The 17,889-nt window shown below is 40.1% G+C and overlaps 3 protein-coding genes across 3 annotated transcripts; all 3 read right to left on the bottom strand.

Annotated features, from left to right (window-relative positions):
* Positions 1–90: 90 nt before the first annotated feature.
* On the bottom strand, positions 91–4,433 carry LOC110845574 (probable glycosyltransferase STELLO2). Its single transcript, XM_035849325.1, has 5 exons — positions 3,005–4,433; positions 2,542–2,937; positions 2,299–2,474; positions 2,038–2,230; positions 91–1,904 (listed from the first exon to the last, which is right to left on the bottom strand). Exons 1-5 carry the CDS (start codon positions 3,250–3,252, stop codon positions 512–514), a joined length of 2,406 nt encoding a protein of 801 aa, XP_035705218.1. The 5' UTR covers positions 3,253–4,433; the 3' UTR covers positions 91–511.
* Positions 4,434–4,547: 114 nt separating this feature from the next.
* On the bottom strand, positions 4,548–9,815 carry LOC110845573. Its single transcript, XM_022092020.1, has one exon. It carries the CDS (start codon positions 9,813–9,815, stop codon positions 4,548–4,550), a length of 5,268 nt encoding a protein of 1,755 aa, XP_021947712.1.
* A 2,176-nt stretch (positions 9,816–11,991) lies between these two features.
* On the bottom strand, positions 11,992–14,612 carry LOC118435040. The gene is made up of 5 exons (XM_035850092.1): positions 14,221–14,612; positions 14,008–14,153; positions 13,371–13,561; positions 12,808–12,901; positions 11,992–12,679 (listed from the first exon to the last, which is right to left on the bottom strand). The coding sequence occupies exons 1-5, from the start codon at positions 14,400–14,402 to the stop codon at positions 12,675–12,677; spliced, it is 618 nt and encodes a 205-aa protein (XP_035705985.1). The 5' UTR covers positions 14,403–14,612; the 3' UTR covers positions 11,992–12,674.
* Between the last annotated feature and the right edge of the window lie 3,277 nt (positions 14,613–17,889).

Genomic DNA, 17,889 nt, shown 5'->3' with positions numbered 1-17,889 from the left:
TCCTTCCCACCTTCGTTTCCTTTCCGAACGCAACTCTCTTTTGATTTTAACTTCGTAATTTAATAAGTGAATTGCAAATATGCGTTTATATTTGTAAAGTAGTCAACCCAGGTATTTTTATTCATCATTCATATTAATAGATATGTAGCTTACAACCAAAAGTTTGGTAATAAATAGATTATGATTATAAAATAAATAAATAGATTATAAATAGAGTATGTACAAAAAAATTGGTATCTGGCAGCATCCTTTTATACTTTTCTCCATAAGTACAATAACCGTACACAGCCTTGATTACATATACAAGTACTTTTAGGAACATGTGCATACATTTTATGTAGTATCTATGTACGTATGCACATAAGCAGATAAGTATCTGTAGGCTCTTTTGAAATATGTTATTATTTGCATATTGATTTTGCGAACTATTAAATCTTGATAGGAAGTCAAAAATTCTCTGATTACACATGTTCTTATGTTGTTCACTTAGTTTAAAAATTCTTATACGAGTTTAATAACTATTTAAAACTCGTCGGACATACTTGTCACAATATTTTCCTCTAATCCCAGCGTCACTCACAACGGCACTCAATTTAAGGGGATGTATTAATATAGTTTCATCTTTAAACTGGTCTAATGCCGTGTCCCGCTGTCCACCCCACAAAATAAGACCGGACATGTTTCCCACCCTTTCCCGAGGCGAAATTCCGTTTACCAAGAAGGGGACCGCAATCTCTAAAAATACTTTTGATTCTAGTAAAATGTTTCCCACCGCATAGAAAATTTCTTGTTTACTCGTAGGCAATTGAAAAATGTCAGATTCTCCGTACGTCCCTGCAGTTTCGTTTATGCCAAATTCTGCCCTGTTTTTCCTATATTTTTCGACGTTAGCGTCATCACTAGAGTAAATAGCTTGCAACGCTTGTATCGTTGCATTTAACCCATACGGCCCCCTCCACCAGCCCCATCCTCCCCAAACAGTAGAATTGTACGGAACTGCGGTATCAATATCGGTGAAGTGATCTCGATAAGCCCACATTTCATCGGGGTCAAGAATATTTATGACTTCTTGCTTCTCGAAGTTCCAAAAGTTGAGGAGTATGTCGTCCGAGAGAACAAAGTACGATGTGATACCGGAAGAATAGCTCATCTCGATCGCTTTCAAGGCGCAATCATATGCGAAATACCCGTTGGAAATGGGGGCGTGGACGAACGAGATGGGAGAAGTAATGTTTTCCAGCTCTTTCGCACTTTTAAGATCTCCGCAATACAGAATGTTGGGATAAAAGGGTCGATATATGTAATCAAGGAGAGGAATGTTGCTGTAATGTGGAATATTGAACGTCACAATTAAAAGGGTTGAAGCAAATGGTGCTGCGTGTCTCATATTGTTGGTATCGTTTGCGGAGGAATTCAGTGAGGCTGGAGGTACTGTAAAGTTGCAGAAACTTGTTAATTTCACCACTGAATCCTCTCGAACATTAACTGTCGTATCAACACCATTGAAAATAGCGAGGGTCCCTTGAGAAGGTATTTTTGAAGAATTAGTATTCCGTTTCCATTGTTGTCCACGTTCTGGCTCCTTATAACCGACCGATTTCAAATCTTCAAGCCAAGCTTGCACCAGGGATACCTCTTCAAACCCCCACATTTCATTCCCTGCCATGTGTTCCGTCAGAGCAACAATGCATCCGAAAAAAGAATCTTTTTGAGGACATTCCCACTCGGACAAGAGCTTCACTAAATGTCCCGTCTGTTTGTAAATCTGATCCTCTTCTGCAAAATCCTTTAGATAATTGTGAGCATTTCTGAGTTGGATTGTGTGCGGAGAATAAAACCCGAGATGACTGTCAAGCTCCCAAAGCAGGCGTTGCGCCCAGTATCCACGCCATATATCTGTGACTCTAACAATAGAAATACTGCATTTAGAAGTGAAAATTGTCATGTTCTTTTTTTGCATAAGATTAACTAATAAATTGTTCATTAACTAGTATCATTTAATAAATATGGCTGTTTTATTAATCGTAAATTATTTACCTAAAGGCGACCGTCGTTGGGAGAAGTAGTGACCACAGGGCGTTGTACAGGAATACCGTATTTTGAGAGTTGAACGGAGCAAATATTCCTGGAGGATAGATCGCAGGCGGGGCGAAGGTGTCAAAGGTAATTTCAAGTGGGGAATAGTATTTCTTTCGAGAAAGTCTGAAAATAGCATCTACGTCGGGGTCCCCTAAAATAAATGAATGCATTACTTTTAGAGGATAATGTCATTTTTCCATCAATTATTTTTAGACCCACCGTTAACTAGGCCTTGTTGAATTAACGGAGTGGAAAGGTTGGAACAAAGCGTGTAGACGTTAGAATGAGGAAGACCAATGTGCTCCAAAGGGTAGCCTCTCGGCCATACGGAAGTTTGACCAAAGTGGGCATACGGATTTTTTAAGAGGTTGTGATCAAGTTCGGTGTGGTTTGGGCTGAAAATCAGAAAAAGAGATTAAAAATTAAATTGTGACATTAACATTATTTCCACTAAAGAATTACCTTGTCACAAGTAAACCTCTCGTTATAGATTTAGCATGGAATGCGAAATGGTTCGCAAAATGAGCCAAGTCATCGGGAGCATTATCATCGTCTGTGTCGTATATTACTTGCGCCCCATGCTCAATTGCATACAAGTATCCAATCACTTTTCTCGTGTATGAATTCCACGGTAAGTATTTCAACACTTTGTAACCAAGCTGAAGTTGTGTTTCAGTCGATAGAAAAACTGTGTCTGGATTTGAGAAGGTCCAGTTTAATGGAGTCTTCATATCCGCGACGATAACCAGTTTAAATCCTGCAATTTGTGATAACTTTTCAACTTGGGGTGTTGGTTGAGAGATTGATGTGACAACAATCCATTTGTCGTGGATGGTGATGTCATGCTTAAATGTTGGACTGAAAGTGAACAGAAGATTGGAGTTTGTCCAACCATTAAAATTAAGATGGACCTAATTTATTTTACCTCTCAGATTTTAATGGTGCTGCAATATTTTTTGAATTTTGCCTTAGAATTGGCCTCGGCCTCACCGCATTACCTTTGTCTTCATTCTTGAATTGTTGGATATATATAGTTCCAAGGAAAAGTAAGATGATACAGAAAATAAGGCAGTTCCTCCAACTAGCCACTTTTTCGAAGTAAGATATTTGTAACTTTTTCAAAATAATTGAAGAAATTCCTAGTATGAAAAGTAGGATGGCGAGAAGGAACATTTTTGGGGTAAAAAGGTTTGTGCCTGTATTTCAGCAATGTTTCATCGATTGAATATTGCAAATTGATTATCCAGTCCTCAATTCCTCATACCGTGACTGGAATACAATAAAATAAATGCACGACAACTAACTACACAGGTTTCCTAGATATCGTCCTTAAAAGCTCAAATTCAGTTCAAGATTAGCATTGACCTAATAATACAGTTTTGAGAGACAACATAATGAAGTACTGAATTAATCTGTGGCTGTGTTAGGTATTCTGAGTCAATTCTGATTGCCGATGAAATGCGTCAAAATTTAGTAGTTTTATATTGCGAATGATTCGTTATATAATTGATTACAAATTAATCTAAACCATAAAATTGTCTGACATCATTTCGGATTGTGTACATCCGACAGATGTACATACACAATATGTACACTAGTACACTAATGTAAACAACAAATGTGCAGTCCGATAAATGTGCAGCCCAATAAATATGCCAACGATAAATGTGTAAAATCCTATTGTTGAATGAAAAAATTTTGGAAAAACAAAGAAATAAAAACCATCAGTGTGTCCCCCTTGTTCACCAGAACCAGGGGGCTCACTTCTTTTAAATATTAAGTTATATTTGTTCCGCAGAAGCCATTTTAGCCTCCTTACCAAACTTCAGCTGAAATAGCAACTTCTAAAAACCGGTATGGGAACTATTGGGAACGTCAACCTGGGTACAATTTGCTCAATTTCAACTTCATATTCTTTCATGAGAAGTCATTAGGTATCACCGTGCCGAATTTCTGATTTTTACGACAATTTCTGAAAATCGGTATGTGTTGTATTATCTAACTAACTACCAGCTAGCTAATAATACGGAATTAGAATCCTGGTCAAGTGCAATTGTGATGAGAGTGACATAAGTTATACTTGTAATGATTAAATTAAAGTGTTCTCCACCTAGGGATTTTTAATTAATCAAAACTTTTTATTGACCAGAGATGAAATAACGATCCTCTCGGTTCAGACTCTCAACTCGTAGTATAATATTCACAACGGACAATCGTCCACACCTCGTTGCTCTCCACGCTGTCCAACTCTGATTGGAGCAACTTTACACAGAGAAAGTTGGAAGGAGTTTTAAAATACATGGGGAAAAAAGACACATAACTTCTACTTTTAACATCCTCCCACCCCTTTTGTGAACAACAAAAGGAAGAAACTAAGTAATAAATTGATTAAAGTAAAAGAAAACTTATGACTTAAACTTTACATACACATACATATTGCAATTATCATTCATAAAATACTTAAAATATTATGCACCATTATTTATACACTTGTAATTCATTCCAAATCGGGTGGGTTTCTTGACACGTCGTCCCGTTCTGGTGATGACTTCCGGTTCTTGAAACTGAATTTCTTCTTTCTTAATGATGGCTTTCTCCATGATCTCCTTGGGGATTGGGGAAAGTTCCACATGAGATGACACTTCCAGTGGGATTAAGCGTTGGAGGGGCCGCAGGAACTGATTAGTAGCGGTCTTGACTCTCGCCACTCGGATAATGCCGTCTTTTCCGGGATACAGGTAGGTAATTCTACCCATCGGCCACTCCAATCTCTTCTTGTTGTCGTCTCCGATGAGAACGACGTCACCAATTTTGAAAGAGAGTGGGTTTTGGGATTTTCCGCGTTGAACTAGCTGCCCAAAATATTCTTTTCGGAAGCGATTGCGCAGTTCAACGTGTAAGGTCTTCATCTCTTTGTACTTCTTGTTAAGATCTCTTCCATCTAAGATTTCCACTTCTGGACAATTGGTCTCCATGATGTCTTGAATAAACATTGATGGAGTAAGGGGGATGAGATCGTCCTGATCTTCGGTCACCAGGGTAAGTGGTCGAGCGTTGATTACTGCTTCAGCTTTGCATAAACAGGTCAAAAGCTGTTCGTAATCCAACTTGCCGTGGCCCAGCATCCTCTTTAATAAGTCCTTGACACTACGGATGAGCCGTTCCCAGAATCCACCCCACCACGCTGCAGCAGGAGGGTTGAATTTCCAGGTGATCTTGGCTATACGTGTAGCAGACTCGATCCGTTTCCAATCCATTTTCTTGAATAAGTTGTCCGCTCCCACAAAGTTGGTACCGTTGTCACTGTAGATAGTTGACGGTCGGCCTCTGCGGCTGATAAAACGGAACAACGCTAACAAAAATGCGTCCGTACTGATGGTTGAGACAAGTTCCAGGTGAATTGCTCGGTAGACGGCGCAGGTAAATATGACGAACCACACTTTTGACCCATCCTTCAAGAATAGCGGCCCAGCAAGATCTATTCCAGTCGTCTGAAATACTCCGGCGTTCTTGACACGATCTTCAGGCAACGCAGCTTGTTGTAATACGGGGGCCTTTGCAGTGTGTCGTCGACAGATGACACAACTCTTGATTATCTTTCTCACGGCTCTTCGGCCTTGAATGATCCAACACCTTTCTCGTAATCGTCCCATTAGGAATTGTGCCCCGGCATGTCCATTGTGGATGTGTTCTTCCGTGATGAGTTGTTCCACCAATGGATGCGAATTCGGGAGTAACACCGGTTTCCGGAAAATGTTGGTATCTTCACTTCGATGGGTGAGCTTGGTCATGACTTGAATTAAACGTGAATCTTCTTCCACGGTCACTCTCAAGCCAGCAATTATTCCCTCTCCTTCACGTTTAGTTGATCTCGTAAATTTAGGGAAGGCTTCTTGCTGCACAAAGATGAATAATTTCTTCTCGGCTTGATCAAGCTCCCACCGTTGCAACACTCCACTTTCTGAAGTTTTCTTTTTGCACTTGTTGATAAATCTCATGATTAATGCAACACGGCGTACATTTCTGGTAAAGGACGAATGGTGAATATACCAAAGCGGCTTGGTGGTATCCACTGCGCTCATCTGAACAATCGATTTCTTCTTAACTTCCGTCATGATGAGTTCTTCATTCTCCTCACTCGTTGGTTTCGGCCACTGATCTTCGGAGGATTTGAGCCACCCTGGACCCTCCCACCAACGACTGTCAAGTAGTTCACTTGGCGAGCATCCTCTCGAAGGTAAGTCCGAAGGGTTCATCTTCCCTGGAACATGGCGCCACTGCTCTACACGCGTAAGTGAGCAGATCTCCTTCACCCTATTCCCCACGAAAGTTCCCCATTCGTCATTCCTCCGAATCCAAGCAAGGGCTGTGGTGGAGTCACTCCAATAAAATGTAGGGATATCTTCATAGGACAGGGCTTCCTTGACTGCTTTTGTGAGACGTGCAGCGATGGTACATCCCAGCAGTTCGAGTCTCGGAATTGTTACTTTGTCGATCGGTGCCACCCTCGACTTTGCTTGAAGAAGTTGGATTGACACGTCACTTCCTCTGTCAACTCTCACAAATACTGCAGCCGAATAAGCTCCCTGGCTGGCGTCACAGAATGTGTGAAGTTGCAGGTCTTCTCGATTGGTTGATGTAATAGCATGTCTTGGGATGTGGATTTGCTCCAAAGTCACGGCTTGGTTCCACCATTCCACAAACTGCTTCTTGATTTGCACGTGTAGATCTTCATCCCATGTTAACTTCGACTCCCAAGTCTTCTGGAGGATCAATTTCGGAATTAAAGTCGCTGGACTCAAAAATCCCATTGGATCGAAGATCTTCTGTACTTGGGATAAGATTACACGCCTAGTTATTACTTCTGGCAGCTCCACTCTGGGCACTTCTACCATCAAGTAGTCCTCAGTCTTGTTCCATTTCAGTCCTAGGACACTTGTCAGTTCTTGAGGGGTGTGGTCTCCACCAGTCACCAACCCGCACTCGGTTGAGCCGATTCCGGATCCCTCCGCAGAGCCACACTCCCACTGACGTAAGTCCATCTTCGCTTCTGCTAGGAGCTGAATGGATGTCGTCTTAAATTCTTCAAATTCTGATTTGGAGTTGACTGATGTAACACAGTTGTCCACGTAAAGGGATGTTAATAGCTTCTGTGCAATCTCCTTTCGGGTATCGGTCACTCCATCGGTCGTTCCATCGGTCGCTCCATCGGCGACTCCATTAAGGTGTAATGATATCACAGCTCCTAATAGGAATGGGCTGCTGTTGACACCAAAAACCACTCGCTTGTGCCGGAATACTTGCACTTTCTTCGCGGCGTAATCCTCCCACCATAAGAACCGGAGATAATTACGGTCAATTTCATCAACTCCGACCATTTGAAATGCTTTACGGATGTCTGCGATGACGCCGATTTTCTTCTCTCGGAACCTTTGTATCAATGATGGGATAAGTTCAAGATTATTCGGGCCTTTCTCCAAACAATCATTCAATGAGGGATTTCTTCCAGTCTTGCATGATGCATCGAAAACTGGACGAACTGGTGTGGTGAGGCTTTGTGGCTTGAACACCGCATGATGAGGGAGGTAATGGACTCCAACTTCATGGTCACTACACGTGTCGTTTACTTTCTCCACGAATCCTTCCTTCAACCACTCCTGAAAGATCTGGTCATAATTTTCGTATTTGCCAGCATCTCGTAACTTCTTGGTGGTGGACTCCAATCTCTTCATAGCAACTGATTTATTATTTGGAATAACGGGAGTTCCATCCGCCCAAGGTAATCGAACTGAATAGCGTCCATCCTCTTGTCTGGACACCGTATCTTCAAAATGTTTTCTGGTTGCGTCTTCCCTGTCCGTCTTCATCTTGACTTGAGCAGGTTCACAGATTCCAAGAGTTTCCAAACTCCACAACTCAGACAAACTGGATTGACATGACATCAGGGCAGCAGATAGCACCTCGGAGGCTGTATTTTCTTGCCTGGGAATTCTTCCGCACAGGGTCCATCCGAATACCGACTCGATGGCTGTCAGTCCACACTTTAGTTGAACAACACGTCCTGTTATTAGTTGGCCATAGTAGTCACTGCCAACTAAAACTTCAATGTCTGCATCTTCTGATTTGAAGTCGCTGAGACGAATCTTCTTTGCAGCGAGCTCCTTCAACCACGGTCCCCTTGGAACCCGGCTTAATCGCCCACAAATTTCCGGCTCATCCATAGCGATCAGAGTCCGTCCATTTGTGCCGTCAATATTGGTTACTCGTAAATTGTACTTGTAATGTTTCTGCATGTCCGTGACCTGTCCGCCGTAAAGCACTTTACGAGAGCAGCTCTCCCCAACTGGCTTCAACCCCAAATCTTGAGCGGTCCTCACACAAATTGAAGTCCCTTGGCTTCCGTTATCATAAACGAGTCTTGCTAATTTGTATTTGCCGTCGTCATTGTAAAGTCGAACCACCAAAGTCTGGAGTAGAACGTCCCCGGAACATGTGTGACTATTCATAGCCATTCCATTCATTGTTGTTGTTGATGATGATGAATCTGAATCCTTCTTTGGAGATTTCTTGTCCTCATCACTGTAGATTTGCTTTGAGAGACTGGGACACATTAACACCACATGTCTCTTCCCACACAAAATACATTTCACTAATGATTTGCAATCAGTTGACCGATGATTAGGTTGGAGACAGTTGAAACAGCACCTCTTCTCCTTAATCTTGTCTTCCTTTTCTTTTCTTGACATCGTCTGTGCAAGAAAACATTCAGGGCTGGGATGGGACTTGGCACAGAAGATACACGTGTAATGCTTCTGTCCTGCAAATAGTCCAGCGGCGGTTGGAATGTTGTCTTCCTTGATCTTCTGAGATTTCACAGTATCTGAGAATTTACCACCTTTACTGGCTTTTGCTTTATCGTCCTTCAACGTCACTGACGACTCAAATCCAGATTTCACTAATTTCATTGTTGCCTCACTTTCCACTTCTTCTCTGAGGAATTCCATGAGAAAGTCGAGTTCATTCTTCTGTGGGACGTATTTGCTTCCATCTTCTTTCCGTAGTGGGCTTCGATGCCAGGCCATGAGGATTTCTTCAGGAAGGCATGATTCCACCATTGGGAACAAAAACTGAATAGTGTGTTCTGGCTTGATGCCAAGAGACTCTAACGAGCGTAGTTGTGTCTCCACACTATCATAAAGTTCGGCCAAAACTATCTGTTCCTTTGACTTGGCTGTCGTAATGACCAGACGCAGTAGTTCCCGAACGTACACTTGTTGGAGTAGTTTCTCCTTGCCAAATCGCTCCTTCAGGGCGTTGATAGCTTTGGGGTAATTCTCAGCGGTCATGGGGAAACTTTCGACGAGTCCTCTTGCCCTGGAACCAACCACCATGCACTGCAATAAATACTGGAATTTGTCACTTGGATGTAACTCCTCATCTTCATCAATTTTTGAGAATTGAAACCACCATCCAAGCCACTCCTTCAAATCACCAGAAAACTTCTTGAGTTGAATCTTGGGAAGTTTGAAGGTTTTCTTCTTTGATGTAGATCCCGCAACAGAGTCGTACCAGTTTGCACTATTGGTTGGACTGCTTTGTCGTAAGGGAAATACTGGTGACGGAGGACGCAGCAGTTCTCCAACCTTGAGCTGGATATCGAGGATTTTATCTTCATACACTTCGATTTCCGCACATTCTTGATCATATTCTTCATTACTGCATTTTTGTTTCTGCATCTCTTCCAAAATCTTAGAGTCTCAGTCGTTCATCTTGACTCGTAAGTTATCCAGCTTCTTCGTCTGAACACCAAGCTTGTGACGATCTGGTGTCTCCTTCGCCAACTCTGTCTCCATTTCGTTGACGGTTTTGGTAATCGATGTCCTAGTTGGTCTCCTGGCCTGCTTCAGCAGCTCCATGGTATCTCAGTAAATCAACAAATCCAACAAAAAAGAAATATTATAATTTGCTACACGTCTAATTTATCTCTTTCGGCGCTACGACCTCAACAACTCCTGAATGCTTAGGATAGGGCCCTCAAAGAGGAAAGACAAACAGACGTGTGATAATTCAGCTACTAAATTTCTTCCTGTGGTCGGTCCTTCCACACGGGTTCAGCAAAGGAATTTCCCGAGAATTGGTAAGGAATAATCAAAATGGATATCACCTGGTAATCCCCCGAATACTCAGGGTGGGGTCCTCAAAGAGGCAAGATGGTTGATATCCTCCACAATGTGTACTCCTTCCTTCCTCCTCGCCAGGTCAGCAGGGCTCTCGCTGGACACAAGGTTGGTCGGCTCGGCAGTTACACGGTATTAATAATGTTCCTCCTTCTGTGACCTCGGATTTCTTGATCCTTATCGGTGATGGCAGGAACCACAAACACTTATTCACTTATCAAATTGCAGCTCGACCAAATCACGTCGAGGTCACCACTAATGTTGTATTATCTAACTAACTACCAGCTAGCTAATAATACGGAATTAGAATCCTGGTCAAGTGCAATTGTGATGAGAGTGACATAAGTTATACTTGTAATGATTAAATTAAAGTGTTCTCCACCTAGGGATTTTTAATTAATCAAAACTTTTTATTGACCAGAGATGAAATAACGATCCTCTCGGTTCAGACTCTCAACTCGTAGTATAATATTCACAACGGACAATCGTCCACACCTCGTTGCTCTCCACGCTGTCCAACTCTGATTGGAGCAACTTTACACAGAGAAAGTTGGAAGGAGTTTTAAAATACATGGGGAAAAAAGACACATAACTTCTACTTTTAACAGTATGAGTCACCCCTTAGGATCCCTCTTGTTGAACATTTTTCCAATTTCAACTCACTCAGAAACTTTCATTACAAGCACATGGGGTGAACACTTATCGTTTACACGCATGTCGTTGCACATTTGTCCGCCAATCCATCAATTGCGCTTTACGACGTATGGTATTACGTATGGGCAAATATTAATGGCGCCCCTAAATGACTGAATGGGATACCCTAAATACTAAACCCTACGTTGGACTGAATGGCCTTCCTTAACTTGCCAATAACCATCCTTATTTATCTTAAACTTTACCCTAAGGTCCCAATATATTTTAATAACTAAATTATACATACCAAATAAAAATAAATGAAATTTACTCACAATTGAGTAAAAAGAAGATGACACTACCAAAAGGTGAACATTAGACAACGTTGTACACAATTTACCCACCCGTTGGACAAATTTTACGTACATAACTTTGGACAAAATTTTGGAATTCCAATTTTTAGAACGGTTGGATAAATTGTATCTTTTGGTTGTGTCATCCACTTTTTAACCTTGAGTAAATTTTACTTATTTTTATTTAGAGTGTATGTAATCCGTACACACAAGGACAAGAATCAAATTAGTTGATTTCTCTATATAATTGTCAAATAATTAAAAATCAGCATATTTGTGAGCATTTAATCAGACTAGGATACATCTGCAGAGATTTCAATATCTCTGATATTTGCAAAAACGTACCTCTTCGGTTTAAACTTGAACCAAGGAGCCCAAAGAAATGCAAGTGAGCCCTTGTTGTTGACGAATTTTTGGTTAATTTAAGAATCAATTCTGAGAAATGGTCTTAATAAATTATAATCGAGATGTAATTACCTAAAAAATGATGTAAATCAACTATCAGAACCTTAGGGTCGAGATTCAGTTATTAGCTATTATTTTCGACCTGTTAGGGTAGGCCATTCAGTCCACCGTAGGGTTTAGTTCTTAGGGTATCCCATTCAGTCATTTAGGGTCGCCATTAAATGCGACCCATTACGTATTTCATTCCACGGTCGTTTACTGAAAGGATTACCGATCATAATACGCATATGTATTTCTTAATAAAAAGCACTCTTTCCTCGTGTTTCTAATTGCTCTTGATTAGTTTAGTTTATTATATGTGTAAGCATTTACATCACACTTTTCATCCAATTTTAGAACATCACATTTATCAAAATCACTTTTCCATATCAATAAATACAAAAATGGACAGAGGGTTGACAGAATTTTTTTGAAATGACGACTTCAAAGGTACACTTCAATTACTACTTGGCAGTATTTCCAGTTAAGATATGGACAAAGAAAACTATGCGATATTTGCAACAACAAAAGGTTTCAATATTTGAAAGTTGGCTGAATTTGACTCGTAGCTGCATAAGTTTCCATCCTCATCACGGACGAAATTTCAAATGTGTTCCTCTGACGTTCTCGTTTCCTCCTTATCGCCCTGGCGCAGATAAAACTCAGGAGAGGACAGCGTTGCAACCAGTCCCACAAACTAAGCTGGTTGTGAGCATAGAGGAAAAATATGGGTTGGAGCACAAGCTGTGCCGAATAAAAACAGTGTATGATAGTTCCAATTAAACCACGGTCTGTAAAATTTATCCCGCTTTCTCTCCAATCTTTCTTGCTGGTGAGGCGAACAATGAAAATAAATGGTCCAGGAAGGAGCCAAAATATGAGAGAGAAAACCATATAGAAGAACGCCCAGCGGATTTTCTTAATTTTCTTACGAAGGCCGTAAGGAATCGGGTTATCCATAACTAAAGTTTTGTCACAATTCTCCGAATCAACCTACCTGACAAAATAGTAACAAATTGAGACGAAACTTCATGTTATGCAAGGCTACAATTATGATGAAAAGTTAGACAATTAACTCCATGATGATCCAAAAGTTAGAGATAAGAAAAATGATGTCGTACCAAAAATCATATAAATAGATGGCACAGCAGATATTAAAAAGGTATAAATACCCTCGTACGTAATTTGTAGTAGTTTCGAGTCCATAATGCAAACCTGTGAAGATAAAGAAATGTCGGTACATGATTAACTCATATTTGCATACACTGACAAGCAATGCAATAAAAGTATTTTCCATTATCAGTGCCTGCACATCTACTATTTATCTTTATATAGTTGAAATAAGTATGTACGTGCACAGAAGTGTACATGTGCATATTTACATTTGTACCTTGTATGCATAAATGTACATACTTCAAAATATTAAACATTCAATACAGAAGCCGCGTGAACGAATTTAATTGTGGTATACCGAATAGGTAAATCTCGCAGTTCAAGATTTTGGAAATTATTTTATATTCAGTAGAATTAATCATGTACAGATTATACGGAATACCACGGGGCTTTCATAAAGACCAAGCTTCTCTTTGGTACATTTGCCCTAATAAGGCTTCATGGTTATGCGTATTTACTTATTTCTCAGAATTCATGATATTGTAACAAAGTAGCCTACACACATACATACCTTTAAGCAGTTACTATCTTCATTCATACGATAAGTCCCCAATCCAGGCAAGCTGAGGAGAAAGGTGGCCGCCCACACGGACAGAAAGACTTTGACCTTTAACATAGTACCAGTCTGACTTAATCTCTTAGCGTTCGTCATCTCGTAGAAAATCCCAACCATTGTGGAGGGCAATAGCGCCAGAGAGTATCCTGTATATCAAAATATGAGAGTACACAAGTAGTACATCACTGCAGCAACGACATCCCCAGCAGACAAAGTAAATAGTAATTGTCTCTACAAAGCTGCTTATCGCATAATGATGAACAAAATGGTGTTCGTAATTCTTAAGGAATGTCTCAAATAGAGTTGTACACACAATGTCCAAGCCCATGGGATTTAGGCATTTATGGCACGCACTACTTACTCGCTTTACATACCCGCATTTAAATTTATTCCCAAATAGGGCTGTAATTAATGCCCAGAATGCCGATGGCTTGTTGGACATTGTAAATATGTACAACATCTAGTCTCACATTCATCATCACAGTATGATTATAAATATTAGGCCGTTAGCGAACTTATCGTAACGCAACGTGGTAATGTTATATTAGGTTATCCACTACCCTACATTTGCATATTGAATTGGTTGACTCACGTAGAAAGAAGCCCCAGCAATTGCAAAGCCAAGGGCTTGGTCCAATTGTTATAAGGTGGTTATCCTTAAGCATTTTCACGATTGGGTAAACAACAGCGATAACGGAAGAGATGAAAAGATTTAGCATCGAGAAGTTGGTAGGCGGTCTGTAAATCAGGAGGACATAAGATCTATAACGTATAATAAAGTATATAATTTCGAAATCTGTGTTACCCGCGACGTGACCTTACTGCCCAAAATGTTATAACGTCAATGACCAAACAGAACACACCCACTGTGGAATAGATTGCGACGTCGGACAATCCCATGGATTTTGCTCTTCTTGGTGGCAGGGAAAGTGTAAAATTTGGCGATAAAGTCGACACACTTGAGTTTAGAAAAGTACAGTTATCCATGTTTTTTGAAGTCTGTTTGTCGATTAGCGAAAATGATGAGATCGTACAACAATTGCTGCCCACAGAATTTTTTGTCAAAAGCGGCCTGGGTCAGTTATCTCAGACCTTATGCTTCATTACTAAATACGACAGTACACAGTAAAATGAGACAAAGATCCCTGGAATATCATAATACTCATATTTGAGATTTCACAACTTCCTAGCCTCCAACTCGATACAACGTCTCATTCACCTGGTCGAAGATCAAATGCAGGAAACTCCGGTCGAGGAGACTGAGGAGACATGCTGAGATGTCATGAAATTCGCATCCTTCACTAGTGTATCAAAACCAGAGACTGAGCACTCGTTGAAGTACATAAGCCGGTGTTCGTGTAGCCCGTGAAGTGAGCCTAATAACCTGTGGCAATGGGAATGATTTCACAGACAAGCACAGACTGGCTGGCTGCTTTCTTTAATCATCTCTGATAATTTGATGAGCAGACTGATCGTATAATTTTTGTATGTTATCTTTGCCTCTCAGAAATAATGTAATTCCCAACCACCCATTTTTGGAAAAGTCTACAAAATGCATACGTAGGCAGACAGACAAAGTCAACAAATCTTTTGATTAGATCACTTTCCCTCTATTTTGAAATGATTAAATTTTGCATGGTTTTAAATGTGGATTGGCCAGACGAACCAAATTGCAAATAATAATTTGATTTCGTCTTAAAATGTGCTATATAAATTCGGGAGATTGATGTTCAGACTGGCCCAAATAAGGGAAATTGAGGTGTCGAAAACATGCATTTGGACATTTTAACGAGACGGGGAACTGAATGGAGTTCAACTTTCTCTTTGTGTGCGAAAAAGGTTGAAGTTACTACTAAATATGTGCTCCTTCCTGTGATCCTTTCTGCGAATGTAGGCAAGCTTTAGATATGCTTCTGATGTTCAAGTTTGGGCTTAATTAAAGTTTGTGCGTAGTTATTTTATAGGTCTATCAGTCATACCATCAGTCGTACATACATGTCTAAATATGCTAATTATAATAGCTATACAAGAAACTTTGTAGATATTTACACTTCAATTACCGTTTCCAATTTTTTCCCTTTTATCTTACAGAATAAATTGTCACCAAATGAAAGCAAAAACGTACAACGCCTGACTGGAATTTTATATTTCGTTTCAATTTGTCAACACGCAATCGGATCGTGATTTGATTGATAGATCTGGATATAAACATGTCACAAATTTCATGGCAATACAAATAATTACAATTTATTTTTAAGCCACATTTTGACTACGTATTAAGTATTTATAAATTGACATTTGTAGAAACCACTGAAGGGCACCGTTTCATAAAGTCTTAACCCTCTAAGAAAATCACTAGCAAAAGCGAAATAGCGAAGTTCCGCTTTTTGTCGTTACTCATTCAGTCAGAAAAATAGGGATTCAGTCATTCATGCTTGTTTCTCCCATAATAACAGGCAGTTCCGGTGGGGAATGCGTATGTGGGTGTGTGGTCGTCGTCGTCCTTTTCCTTAATTTAGATTGGTGTAACAAAACATTCAAGGCAGGTATAGGTACATACAGGGTGTTAATAAAGTCCGATCCCATTTTTCCTGTAAAAAAGTGAAGGCTAGTATAAAAAAAAACTACCCGTGATACTTACAAAAAATGTTCGACATATTTACCTTAGTATTTGGTCTTGTTACCATTTACTTTAACCATGCCCTCAACTCTTTGTTTAAGGCTCTGTGCTAATTTTTCCAATGTGCCTCTGGAAATCGAATTCCATACATCTTGAACTTTTTTTTACTAGCTCTTCCCTCGTCCGGGGTTGTGGCTCTTTGTATACATTTTCCTTAAGTATGGACCACTGGTTCTTCAGGGGATTCAAATCTGGGCCGTTAGCGGCCCACACCCCCTTGCTCCAGACCGTTGAAACTTGCGTCTTGATGAGACTCAAACTCGCTTTTGCTGTATGGGCTATAGCACCATCCTGCATGAAAACTATTTTTCTTTCATTCGGAAATATTTCCTTGTTCCCCATGCTATCGAAATAGATAGGTAATATTTTTTCCATATAATGCTTTGCATTGACTGATTGGCCTTTTGGTATGATATGTAGAGGGGTCACGCAACGTGCACAAAATCCACCCGCTACCATAACTTTAAGCCCGAATTTTGGGATCGCTCTTGATGGTACATCCGATTTGTTTTCTGTCCTGTAACGAACATTTTGTTGGTTCAATTTTGGATATAGTTCAATAATAGATTCGTCAGTCCAAAGGATGTGACTGCGCAATTCTTCACCAAGTCTTTTTTCACTCAAATGGGCACTTTTCTGAAGGAGTTCTTCAAATTTCAGACGGTCATCGATATATTTTTGTGACATGAGAGGTTTTTTTGGTTAGTTTGTAAGCTGTGTGACCCCACTTCGTAGTTTTCACAAATTTTTGCACGGTCACACAGTTAATTTGCTTCTTCTTCTCTTTATAGCGTTTTGAGTCATTTAACTCCCTTGCTCAATTACGTAATGAACTACCGGTTTTCTTGCAAAGTCTGTTTTTAATCATTCTTTTTGTGGTAGGTGACACCTTTCTGGGTCGCCCTGGTCGCTTTTTGTCGTGGACAAAATTTTTATTCTTCCATTTCCAAACAGTTCTGCGGCTGCAGCCCAATTTTTGCACAATTTCTGTAGGTTTAAGCCCCTGCTGATGCAATGTTTGTATCTCAACTCTAAGATGCTCATGACTTACACGTTTAGTTGTTCCTCCCATGGTAAAAATTTGAAATAAATAACTTCACTGGTTCAAAAGTTCCAGCTGAATTTGTAACAACCACGCTCCAAAAAATGCATGGGATCGGACTTTATTAACACCCTTTAAATACAAGTTATTCTTGGAATACTCATCTGTAACTTTCCTCCGGAAAGTGAAATTCTGAATCCCTTCGAGTTCCACTTCAGAACAGCTAAGGACAAACAAGGCCATACAAAATTAATTACAAGTTCAGATTACGTACACGATTACTTCATCAAGTTCCGATGAATTCAAGTAGTACATATCTAGAAAATTATCTGCATGACTTTCACAATTTTCTCAGTATCGATCGATTAGTGACACAAATTATATTGGCCATTTCTATAGAGTAGAAAACAGCAAGTATCAAGATCTTACAAGATTATACGTATCAAGGGACAACGATAGAACCAACCAGGTTGGGAGTTACAAATATGTATGGGACACATGTCTTTCAATGATATAAAAGAAGTGGGTAAAAGGACTCAACGAGTGAATAAACGTTTCCCATCACAACAGCTCAATTCGTCCTGTTAACCTTATAAAAACTAATTAATTTTGACCTGGATACCATTTAAAAACGGAATTTAAAATGGTTTCTATTGCTCTTGAGGGCGGACTTTCTGGGGTGCAAAATACCATTGAGACCGAGTTGTGGGGCGGTGATAAAATCAGTTGGGGACTGAATTAATGCAAACCGA

Source organism: Folsomia candida, unplaced genomic scaffold (genome assembly GCF_002217175.1).
Source record: "Folsomia candida strain VU population unplaced genomic scaffold, ASM221717v1 Fcan01_Sc003, whole genome shotgun sequence".
Taxonomy (NCBI): Eukaryota; Metazoa; Arthropoda; class Collembola; order Entomobryomorpha; family Isotomidae; genus Folsomia; species Folsomia candida.
The sequence above is the reverse complement of the archived record's forward strand: the minus strand, read 5'-3'. Positions and strand labels throughout refer to the sequence as shown.